Source organism: Molossus molossus, unplaced genomic scaffold (assembly GCF_014108415.1).
Source record: "Molossus molossus isolate mMolMol1 unplaced genomic scaffold, mMolMol1.p scaffold_m16_p_10, whole genome shotgun sequence".
NCBI lineage: Eukaryota > Metazoa > Chordata > Mammalia > Chiroptera > Molossidae > Molossus > Molossus molossus.
This window is the reverse complement of record NW_023425345.1, coordinates 105,372,493-105,384,943: the sequence shown is the minus strand read 5'-3', so window position 1 is coordinate 105,384,943 and position 12,451 is coordinate 105,372,493. Positions and strand designations below refer to the sequence as shown.

The following is a 12,451-nucleotide window of genomic DNA, read 5'->3' as shown; positions in this document are numbered from 1 at the left end:
TCCTATAGTAGTTGAGCCTTGATTGTTGTTGGCATATCAATGGGAGGGATTGACTCTCAGGCCAATCCCTAGTGAAGACCGACTGTGATCATAGCAGAGAAACTATTGTGTAAGGGCTAACCCTTTGGAGCAGGATTCACTTTAGTGGGGCTCTGGTGCCAACTGAGTCACCCTTTGGTTGTGTCATTTATAGAGGTGGTTGGGTGGTGCTCTATGTGTTGGTTCTAGAGCTTCTTCGGAGGGGCCAAGGCCAGTCACTGCCTTTGCTCTGCCTGGGACCTCTTGGTATGACCTACAAAGTGATCTGAACATGGTTGCCACTTTTGCTGGGCTTGGAGGTGCTGAAGAGAGCCTAAGCTGTGAACCAAGGCTGGCTGCCACTAGTGCCAGGCTTGGGGCTGCTTAGCAAGAGGTATGGGCCACACTAAGGCCAGATGCTTCTTGTTTGGGGATTGCAAACCTTTGAGAGATTTTAGGGAAGTCTGAAGCATGAGCCAAGACAGGCTGCTAGTATGGAAACGCCACTGAAAGCAGCAAGTTGGATGGGGCAGGGTCTCAGGGAGTCACCAGGGAGGCAAGCAGTGTTATGGCTCACACCTGCATCCATAGGGGGCAGCCTCAGCTAAGAAACATGGTTTCTGCCAGCACTTCTGTCTGGTGGAAAGGTGGCCCAGCCCTTGTCCTGAAGCTAGACAACTTAGTCCCTCCCTGTATATCCCTGTTGTCTTTCAAGCTGCTACCCCACACTGGAGCTCAGATTGAGTGAGTCTAAATCCATGCCCAGCCCTTCAAGAAGAATGCCTGGACTCCAGAAGCCCGTCTCACTCAGTCACAATCCTGCTGTTTTTCACAGCTAGAAGTTATAGGGGCTTCTCTTCCAGGCACTGGAAACCTGGGCTGAGTGGGCCTGGTGTGGAGCTAGGACCCCTTGCTCCTCAGGGGAAGCTTTGCAACTAAGACATCCCCCCTTTCTTAAACCGCCACACCCTGGTTATGGGACCAGCCCATTCTGCATCTCAGCCCCTCCTACCAGCCTCCATGTGGCTTTTTTCGTGTCCTTAATTATAGGAGTTTTATTCAGCTAGATTTCATGTGGTTCTCAATGATGGTTGTTCTGGAGTTGTAATTTGATGTGGTTGTGGAAGAAGGGGAGTGCAGCATTTGCCTATTCTGCTATCTTGATAGGAAGTTTGAACAAAGCGCTTTAAGAAAGTGTTTGCCCATCCCTGACTTAAACATTCTGATAAACCCCTAATGAATAAATCCACAACCTTAACCAATGACCCTGTTGCCCCCTCAAGGACTTAAAGTACACCTCACCCACTGGTCACCCTTCAACACCTCAACAACCTCAAACTGGACCGCAACAATGCCCTCTCCCATGACATCTTTGCCCCACCCCCAACCCATACTTTCTATGCACCAGGTGAGGACTTGGGCTAGCCCAGCTACCCAGGCAAGTCCTTGGCAGTGGCCCTGTGCTTCTCCTGCTCTTTCAGACTCCTCTTGGTGACCTGGTGGTGATCTGGGGCAGGAGCTGACCTATGGCCTTTTCCTGCACATTTTCTAAAGATGAGGGTGTGGGGACATAACAAAAAGAAATTCTTTAAAAGTGTCGAGAACACCTTGTCCCCAGAACCCACTTCCCTGGCATTTTCATAGGGGTTGAGATCCTTAAATTAGGACAGGATCCTAGTAACACCCCTTCTAGCCCCAACCCAGAAAAAGAAGGACCCAGGAAATACAGAGATTCAGAAGCATCCGCTTCTGTTGGGTCTTTCTCACATCACGGTGCCCATGTGCGATTCCCCGCAGTTACCTCTCGACTTACCTCGGACCAAATTAGAAGGCACAGTGCGGGGTGTCCCCGATTTAGGGTCCCTAGGGCCCCTGATGCGGCGGTTCTGCTTGGTCTCAGTGGCAGTCTCTGCTTGGAGCTGCCAACCCGCCACCGGCTCAACCCCAACGCAACCTCGCTCGGGGGAGAGGAGGCCAGGGCGGGAGAGGAGGCCAGGGCGGGAGAGGAGGCCAGGGCGGGAGAGGAGGCCAGGGCGGGAGAGGAGGCCAGGGCGGGCGAGGGCACGAGGAGGGAGGTGGGCCGGGCTCGAATCCCGTCCAAGTGGGAGGAAGCGCCATGGGGCTCTGCCTACTCTGCCGGCCAGCGCGGCGACCGTAAAGGGAAGCGCGGGGCCCGGACCGAGGCTCTGGCTGCCCGGGTGGGAGAGGCAGCGGGCGCGCAGGGAGGCCCTGCGAGTGTCCGCCGGCCGCAGCGGGGCGCCTGACCCGGCCCAGCCGAGCCGCCGGAGCAGGAGGCGCGGGGAGGCCCGCAGGGGCGGCGCGCCCGAGTTCAGCCGAGTGGAGTGTGCGCCCCACGCCGCCGGCCTGTGGGGGTCTGCCCTGTACCTCCAGGGTTAAATAAGTGGTGTGAGTGAAACGCTTAGCACACCCTGAGCCAGTGCTTCTCGACCTTCCTAGACCTTCCTAACGCCGACCCTTTAATACAGTTCCTCGTGTTGTGGTGACCCCCAGCCATACATTTTTTTTTTCTTTTCTTTTTTGAGGTACTTGCCCCTAGCAGGAACCGAACCCGGGACTCTCTGGTCTGCAGGCCGATGCTCAACCGCTGAGCCAAACTGGCCAGGGCCATAAAATTGTTTTTGTTGCTACTTCATAATTGTCATTTTGCTACTGCTATGTCTGAGGCGACCCCTGTGAAAGTTGGACGCCCAAAGGGGTTGCGACCCACAGGTTGAGAACAGCTGACTAGCTCACTTTGTAGGAGCCTTTGTCACTAGAGATAAACATTCTAGACATTCCAGTGGGTGGTGCACGCCCTGCATCAGGAATGCTCAAGCAGCTTCCTAGGCACGTCTATGGCACATAATGCGATGCTTTATATATAATAACTATGTAACATATAGAAACATGTAAACATAATATCTGGTTATTTAGATATCAAGTTTAGAAGTATGTGACAAGATAAATATATAAAATTAGCTTGATAAGTATGTGTTCATAAATACTTTATATAATAAATGCCTTTAAGTCATTAGGTACAATAAAAGTAGATAACAGAACCAAATTTATGAAATTATTTTATTAATAAATATAAACATACAATGATTATGTAAAAATAAAGGTAAATTATAATTTTCACAAACATATAACTTCATAAAACAATAGAATAAATAAAACATATAGAACTATAATTTATAAAGTAAGCAGTTATTCAATAAGTTCCTAAGGAAATATAAAATATGTAGCAAATAGATAAAAGTATAAAATAGATCTAAATAATTGACATAAATATAAATATTGATATTGTATGTGAAAAATGTATAAGAAATGCAGAACACACAGTTTACTCAATATGAAAATGTACATTCTAGGTGCAAACATGTAACACCCAGGTGGTGCAGGACGTCGTGTCCACGGTGCAGTCTGGGGCAGTGAGCAGTGCTGAGGACCTGCTCGGCTTAGGGAAGGCTGGGTGGTGAGCAGGTCCAGCTTCCTGCCAGTCGGCTTCCCGCACCCACCAGTCTTTGGGCCTCTCCAGGCTCTTGTTTCCTCATCTGTATAATAGGAACATCAACAATGGTAGCCACTACCCCAGGATGTACACAAGGGCTTAACTGACCTGCTGGGCATAAATAAAGCACTTAGAATGGTGGCTGGCACCCAGCGGTGGCTTAGTAGATGTTATTATCATCATGACTATGAATATATGATGATGATGTTAATATGCTATTCACTAATTGTAATAATCTAACAATAATAAAGTTTCTATAGTATCTTGTTACATGAGTAATGTTATGCATTGTAATTCATATACATTGTATTTCACATACATTGTATATTATATATCATCATGTTTGCATTAAATATATAATATATCGCAATCACTGTTTACAATGTAATGGGTTCAGTGTATAGGGGTCTGAGTTCAGTGCTCACTGTGCCACTTCCAGGGTCGGACTAGTCGCCCAACCATGTGCTGCCTCAGCTTTCTCACCTGCACAACGTGATGTCAGTAGTAGTCCCCACTCTGGAGGGACTTTGTGATGGTTAAATGCCCTTAGCACAGGGAAATGCTCTGAGTCGCGGCTGGTTCATTACAATGAGCCCAGCCTTATGCCATCTAGAGACTGCCCTCACCTCTCACAGGCCATCGCATGTGTGCGTCCCGTGAGAACTGTGACCTGGCCCCTCTCCTCTTCTCCTCCTTCCCTGTGCGCATGGAGCAGGCTCCTCAGCTGCCTGGGAAGCTGTTGGCACGTGCTCCCCCAGGTGGGCAGTCAGCCAGGGCAGTGTGGGAGAACCGCTACAAAGACGTGCTGTGTGTAAGTCAGGCTTCCAGGGAGCGGGCTGCACCCTCACCCCTCGGACCATGTCACCACACCACAGCCGCTGCCTTCCCAAGCCTGGCTGCAGTGCAGCCCACAGGAGCAGCCCAGTGGGGTCCCTGCTGGGTATGCCTACCCTCCCCCCACCCCTTCTGCCTGCTGGCTTTCTTTCAGGAGGCTGGCAGGGCATTGGTACCTCTGTGAACCCCAAAGTCCACGGTTCTCACTTCTCTCGATGGCAGATCAGACATAAGTGATTCTGTCGCTGCTCCAAGAGGAGGGACAAGGTAACCACACCAATGGCAACCCTGCCCCCGCCCAGAAGATTCTGTCATTAAAACTGGGTGACATCGATTTTCACCTTTTTATATCTTCCTCTATTTATTTGTTTCAATGTCTTGTTGTTTTCTGAGAACAGGTCTTTTACCTCCTTGGTTAAGTTTATTCCTAGGTATTATATATATATATATATTTGGTAAATGGGATTGATTTTTTTTTTTTTTTTTTTATCCTCACCCGAGGATACTTTTCCATTTTTTGCACAGATAGAGTGGGAGGGAGAGAGAGGAAGGGAGAGAAAGAAACATCGACGTGAAGGGACACATCGAGTGGCTGCCACCCGCACGACCAGCCAGGGCCGGGGACAAACTGCAACCGAAGTACGTGCCCTTAGCGGGAACCGAACCCGGGTCTCTCCGGACCGCAGGCCGACGCTCTAACCGCTGAGCCAAACTGGCCAGGGCTTTTTTTTTTTTTTTTTTTTTTTGGTTTCCCTTTCTGAGTGTTCATATACCATATTCATGGACTGAAAGAATCAACATCGTTAAAATGTCCATACTACCCAAAGCACAGATTTAATGCAATCCCTATTAAAATACCAACACAGTGTTTCACAGATGTAGAACAAATACTCCAAAACTTTATATGGAACCAAAAAAGACCCCAAATAGCCACAGCAATCTTGAAAAAGAAGAATAAAGTGAGAGGGATCATAATACCAGATATGAAGTTGTACTTCAAAACCATCGTAATCAAAACAGCCTGGTACTTGCACAAGAACAGGTATATAGCCCTGGCCGGTTTGGCTCAGCGGTTAGAGCGTCGGTCTGTGGTCCACAGAGACCCGGGTTCAGTTCCCGCTAAGGTCATGTACCTCGGCTGCAGTTTGTCCTTGGCCCTGATTGGGTTGTGCGGGTGGCGGCCACTCGATGTGTCCCTTTCACGTCAATGTTTCTCTCTCTCCCCCTCTCTCTCTCCCTCCTGCTCTATCTGAATAAAAAAAAGAACAGGCATATAGACCAATGGAACAGAATAGAGAATCCAGAAATTGACCCAAGACAGTATGCTCAATTAATATTGGACAAAGGTGGCAAGAGCATACAATGGAGTAAAGACAGCCTCTTCAATAAATGATGGTGGGAAAATTGGACAGCTACATCCAAAAAAAAACCAAAAAACTAGACCACCAAACTTACATCATACACAAGAGTAAACTCAAAATGGATAAAAGACTTAAATGTAACACATGAAACCATAAATATCCTAGAAGAAAACATAGGCAGAAAAATCTCAGATATCATACTTAGTGGAATTTTCACTGATACATCACCTAGGGTAAGAGAAGCAAAGGAAAAAAATTAATAAATGGGACTATATCAAACTAAAAAGCTTCTGCACAGCAAAAGAAACCAGTATCAGAATGAAAAGTGAACCCACTTTCTGGGGAGAACATTGCCAACGATACATTGGATAAGGGGTTAATGTCTAAAATATATAGAGTACTCATAAAACTAAAAAAAAGAAAGACAAACAATCCAATTAAAAAATGGGCAGAAGGCCCTGGCCGGTTTGGCTCAGAGGTTAGAGCGTCGGCCTGCGGTCCAGAGAGACCCGGGTTCGGTTCCCGCTAAAGGCACGTACCTCGGTTGCAGTTTGTCCCCGGCCCTGGTTGGGTTGTGCAGGAGGCAGCCACTCAATATGTTCCTTTCGTGTCGATGTTTCTCTCTCTCTCTCTCTCTCTCTCTCTCTCTCTCTCTCTTCCTCTCTATCCCTCCCACTCTATCTGAACAACAACAACAACAAAACGAAAAAATGTCCTCAGGTGAGGAAAAAGAAAAAAAATGGAGAGAAGACCTGATTAGAAATTTCTCCAAACAGGACATACAAATGGCCACAAGACATATGAAAAAATGCTCAACGTCACTAATCATCAGAGAGATGAAATTAAAATGACTATGAGTTATCACCTCACTCCTGTCAGAATGGCCGCCATCAACAATTATTGAACAACAAGTGTTGGCGAGGGTGTGGAGAAAAGGGGACTCTAGTACACTGCTGGTGGGAATGCAGACTGGTGCAGCCACTATGGAAAACTATATGGTGTTTCCACAAAAAATTTAAAATGTAACTGCCATTTGGCCCAGTGATTCCACTTCTAGGAATATACCCTAAGAATCCTGAAACACCAATCAGAAAGACTATATGCACCCCTATGTTCATAACAGCACTATTTACAATAGCTAAGATCTGGAAACAGCCCAAGTGTCCATCAATAGATGAGTGGATAAAAAAGCTGTGGTACATGTACACAATGGAGTACTATGCAGCTGTAAGAAAGAAAGATCTCTTACCCTTTGAGACGACATGGAGGGACCTGGAGAGTATTATGCTAAGCGAAACAAGCCAAACAGAGAAAGACAAATACCACATGATCTCACTTATTTGTGGAACATAATGAACAAAATAAACTGTCAACCAAAAAAGATCCCGAGTCATGGGAGTAGGGAACAGACTGATGATCCTCAGAGAAAGGGGGCTAGGGGTGGGGAAGGGAAGAGATAAACTAAAAAATGTATCTGCATATATGCACAGCCAGTGGACCCAGACATTATTTTGGGGAAAGCAGGAGGTTGGTGAGAGTGGGGAGGAGGGTGTCAATGGGGAAAAGGGGGGGGGGGAGACATCTGTAATACTTTCAACAATTAAAAAAAAGAAAAATCAAAACAAAACAAAAAACTGGGTGACATCAATAAGGTGACAGTACAAAAATTTTTTGGTCCATGTAAAACAACATAATTCAGTTAATAGAAAGTTATCTTCAACAGGGACACTGCAGGAGAGCTGAGCTTCCTTCTCATGGCTCTAGTCCACAGAAAAGAGCTTATCCAGCGTCACCGTGGAGCCGTTTTCAAAGGAGGGGCGGGATGATAACAGGAAGGGGAAGACGGGGAAAGTTCAGCTGTCCCCAGTTCGGAAAGGCAGGGGTACCGGGCAGGGGCTGTGCTCGCAGAAGCCTGAGGAGGAGCGGGAAGCATGGGCTTTGTCAGTTCTGCTGGTGTAGAGTCCCTGCCAAATGGAATTCCCCTCTGTGCCCAGCTGTCCCCAGTTCTGCTGTGCTGAGCCTGCAAGCCTGGGAGTCCGAGAGGGGGCAGGCTTGGGATGACTGAGAGCAGGATCTCGGCAGTGAACTCAGCTTTTGCCAGGGCACAGATGGAAGTTAGGACTACATCACCACACAGGGACCCCTGCTGCACAGCTTGCTAGAGAGGATTCCTCAGCAACCCTGACCCCTGACCGTGCCCACCATGGTGCAGGATCCTGTCCCCTCCAGGGATCTGGCTCAGCCCCCTCTGTGTCCACTTCTGGTTAAGGAAATGCGGGTCTGGTGGGACAGAGGGGACTGGGAGTGTGAGAAGGAGGCTTGGAGACAGTCTTGTGGTTTGAATGCCTGTGTTGAGCAACCTGAGGCCACACGTGCTCACATTGCATCAGCTGACCTTGTCAGCACTAATTGAAGGCCAGCCTGCTGGGGAGTAAGCCCACAGTTGATGCTCAACGAATGTAAGCAATTGAAATGATTTTTTCTTCTTTTGAAATTAAAATCTGGCGATTGTGGGAATCAAAAGGCCCCCAACCCCAAAGGCCCACTTGAAAGGGGTTGCCCTGAGCTCTGACTCTCACATTGTAGTGAGGGCTGTGGACGAACAAGTGTGCTGTGTACCATGGATTAGGTGAGACAGTTGCTCCTGACCCAGGTGCGAAGAGGGCACACGTGTATGCCTGCCCATGAGGGCCTGCTCATGGGGCTCAGCTCTCTGCCCCAGATGCTCTCACCTAACTCCAGCCTCTTTGCCCTGTTTCCCTAGATGCGGAAGCAGCGGCCCGCGGCTGTGCAGAGGTCAGGTGCAAGCCTCAGACTCTTCCTTGTCATCTTCCCTTCATGATGACCCGTGTCCCCTGCCAGGAGCAATACAGGTTCCTGTACCATATGGTGGCTCAGATGTTCTCAGAACTCCAAGGAGCCCCCATTCCCAGAACTTCAAGGAGGTACCAAGAACCCCTTTCCATTCTTCCAACCACCAATACCCTCAGACCAGGACCCAGAGCACGTGTGTATCACCATCACCATCACACATCCAGGCCCTGGCCTCCTTCTAGGGATGATGACTCATGATGATGTCTGCCTTTGTCCTTTTCCTTGCTCCCTTCCCAGACTGTCCCCTCTTCAGCTTACCCCACGGTGTCCACAGTGATATCTATCAGGAGCCTGGTCAGTTTCCTTGAAGCCTCATGCCTTTCCCCATAACCGTGCCCCGCTCTGTGATGGTGCTGTCTCCCTCTGGCCTTCCTCGGCCCTTCCTGCCAGGCCTGACCTACCTGGTATGATCCTTATGTACCCAGCTCTGTCTCTCATGCTTTCTTTTCAAGTTATCATGCTCAGAAGCTAACCCTTTCCTCACCCCTGAAACAGCAGACCCTTTGTTGCTGTTTAGTTGTCTAAATCCACTTGCCCTTTCTTTGAATTGAGCTCTGGGAACCTTCGCCAATATGACTCTTTAATCCCAGAGATGCCGTTGCCCCTCTCCCTAAGGCTTGCCCTGTGGCCCATGCTAAGCCGTTCCTGGCTCTCCCAGTCATTAATTCAGCAAATGCTTCGTGATGCTGCCCCCTTGTCAGGCCTCCTGTCCTGTGCTGCAGACACAAAGTTCACTCTCCTTTGCAGCAAAATTTACATACCGTCCTCCTTCAGGCTGCTGTCCATCGCGAGGCTTCCCTTTCTCCTCTATAGTGCTACTTCCTCGTCCTTTTATCCAATAAACAGTTCACACGTCAGCCGATGGTCACTGGTGCCAAGTCTTCGCCAACAGGAGTCCCCATCCAGGTATGGTGAAGAAGGAAACTTGACTCAGTGCGGAACAGCTCAACTGTGATACAGCACAGCTACAAAAACAACACTGTTGGGAGGCAGCCCTAGGGCCAGGCAGGCCCCTGTCCTGCTGGGGAGCAGTCTGCTCTGGGCTGGCAGAGAAATGCAGTCTTGACTGTCAGTGGAAAGAGGAAGTACCCTCCCAGAGCCAGGGGGAAGCTGGCTATATGTACAGACAGAGGGCTCTGCCCCTGTCCCTAATTAGTCTGCCCTCATGCAAATGAGGACTTAAATCCTCATAGTTTGATTGGTCCAAAAGGCACTATCCTGATCAGTCAGTATAGCGCTGCTCTGGTTGGTCTGAGCTGAGAAAGCCTCAGTCCTATTGGTTGAAATAGGATTCCAGGAACTCCCTTATAAGGGGGGCTCAGCGGGCAGGAAGGCAGTGCAGGCTTCTCCCTGAAGTGTGGGCTGTCGTGCCTGTGTAGAAATGCCTGCTAAACAGTTTTTTTGTTTTTAGTTTGAGCCAGCAGGAGGTGATATTAGTAGGGGTATTTTTCTCACCTTTTCACGTTTACACACAGAAATGTCCACCCCTCAATACCAGTACCTTGCCCCCGCTCCTGGCTGCCCCTTCCCACCTTCATCCACCTACTCTGCCAGTGGCAGTGGGTACAGGAAAAGAAAACCCTTTACCCAGAGACCCCTCCCTTTCTTCCAGACCACTCCCTCCCTCCGTTCCCCTACCCCTAACTGTGGGCCCCTGGGGCGGAGAGGAAGCCTGCGGTTTGTGCACGAGCTCCGGGCTCCCCCCAGGCCCTCCCTCCCCCCTCCCTCCGCGGTTTCACTTCCTCCCCACCTCCCCTTGGGCAGCATATTCCTGCTCCCAGCCCTCGCCATGGCCGACACCTATGCGGTGGTGCAGAAGCGCAGGGCTACTTCAGGCTCGGGGCCAAGGTCCCCCATGTGCAGCACGGAGGGGGCGAGGTCCCCCATGTGCAGCACGGAGGGGGCGCCGATCTACAGCCAAGTGATGCCCCAAACCCGCCGGCCTCAGGCCCGGGCAGAGGAGACACAGGGGGCACTGCCGGGCGGAGGTGAGTGGACCGACCGCAGAGGGGCTGGGGAGGGCCCGCCCCCGCCCCCGCCCCCCTCCCCCTCCTTCTTTGGGCTCCTGCTGGACCTCCGCTCCCGTGCGGACCTGGCCACTGCCCACTTGCTGCTCACGATCATGTGTGTCCCAGTTCACACCGTAAGGCCAGCAGGGGTGCGCTTCTCGGGGAAGCCACCTCCTCTGGGCCGAGGTCTGGGACCTGGCCCCTCCTCCCCTAACCCTCACCCCCACCCCGGCGGGAGCTGACTCCTGAAGGCTGGTTTCCCGCCTGCAGTTCCTGCGGATCCCGGCCCCACTGGGCCCGGCGCATACGAGGACGTGGCCAGTGGATCTCAGGCCGGTGGTTTAGGTAAGTCAGGCAAAGTCCAAGTTCCTGGGACCCTGCAGCGTTGACTGAGTCCCAGAAGTTTGGGGTTGAGGGATGGTGGTATGGGGCTCCTGCCCGCGTCGCAGCGCTGTGGATGGGGCTGCAGCAGACATGGAGAGCCTGAAGGCTTGGGGGTGGCCTTACCCAAGTTACCTGCCTCTCCGCAGCTCAGCTTCTCCCTGAGAACGGGTGCCCTTCCTTTCCCAGGCTTCAACCTGCGCATCGGAAGGCCTAAGGGGCCCCGAGACCCTCCCGCGGAGTGGACCCGGGTGTGAGTCCGCGCCCAGCCTGCCTTCTCCCCACGTGGACGGCGGACGGCTGCGCTCTGCTGTGTGAAGTGCTGGGAACCGAGACGCCGGGCCTGGGTCTGAATAAATTTCGCAGGGTGGGAAATGTGCAGGCTTTGTCCCGGTGACTGGCATTCAAGGCTTGAGGCTGGGGGAGGGAGCTGGGGGACAATGGCTGGTGAGGCTGCACTGGATAGTTCAAGAGTAAACACCAGGAATGGGTTCAACCCTATGGGCCCCCAGTTGTGAAGGGGAGGATGGACGGTTGGGTTTTTGGAAACTGTCCCCATCACCACATAATAGACTAGTTCATCCCAGTATCTAAGCCTCTGTTACTTAGACATTTAGCTGATGACATAGAGGGATGGATGGACCCTGAGAAAGACTACCCCCCACCAGTCAGGCAGATCCAAGCTAGGCATGACAACAGTCTAGTAGGCTGATTTCAGACAGGTGAAAAGATTTTCAGATGGAGAAACAGACAGACCCCGACCTGGAGAGGCAGACAGCCATACGCTAGACAGACAGCCAGACCTTCAGAGGGACAGTTCACACAGCTGGATGGATGGACGTCCAGCTGAGAAGGCCAGGCAGATGAGACCCCGCCCTGCCGGACAAGACTCCGCCTCTCCGGACAAGACCCCGCCCCGCCGGACACAGACAGTCCCCTTATATCTCAGTGCAAGACACCCCCCCACTGCACCCCTGGCTCTTGTGAGAAGGCATGCCTGGTGAGCCCCTGGGCAGTGCAGCGACCCGCCCTTGGCTTTTGTAATGTGATTCCCATTCATCCCCCAACGCCTAAACTACAGTGGAACTAGAAGCCCCCAAATGCCAGGAGGCTTATCATGTATAAAAGGAGGCTGGAACTTGGGCTCCTCCGGGCTCAGCCTTTGGAGGTGACTCTCCTGGGGCAGCACTGGTGCACATTAAACAGTCATTTTCTAATCCTCAGAATGCGTTGCAGTCTGTCTCTTCCCGCCGACCGAATTTCTGCCACAATACAACCAGAGACAGACCAGCGAACAGCCTGACAGATTACCCCCAGCAAGAGAGACTATCACAAACCCCCTTCCCCCCAGGTAGCCCCTAGGTATCCAGAGATATACCAGCCAGATGGATTCCTAGCTGGACAGACTCCCAGGCAGATGTAAACCGATCCCCAGCTGAGCAGACACATAAGCATCCTCTTAG

General features: G+C 51.0%; 1 protein-coding gene across 1 annotated transcript; it reads left to right on the top strand.

Annotated features, from left to right (window-relative positions):
* The first annotated feature begins 10,358 nt into the window (after positions 1-10,358).
* PTPN18 (protein tyrosine phosphatase non-receptor type 18) lies at positions 10,359-12,205 on the top strand. Its single transcript, XM_036253033.1, has 3 exons — positions 10,359-10,586; positions 10,878-10,952; positions 11,178-12,205. Exons 1-3 carry the CDS (start codon positions 10,388-10,390, stop codon positions 11,243-11,245), a joined length of 342 nt encoding a protein of 113 aa, XP_036108926.1. The 5' UTR covers positions 10,359-10,387; the 3' UTR covers positions 11,246-12,205.
* The last annotated feature ends 246 nt before the right edge of the window (positions 12,206-12,451 follow it).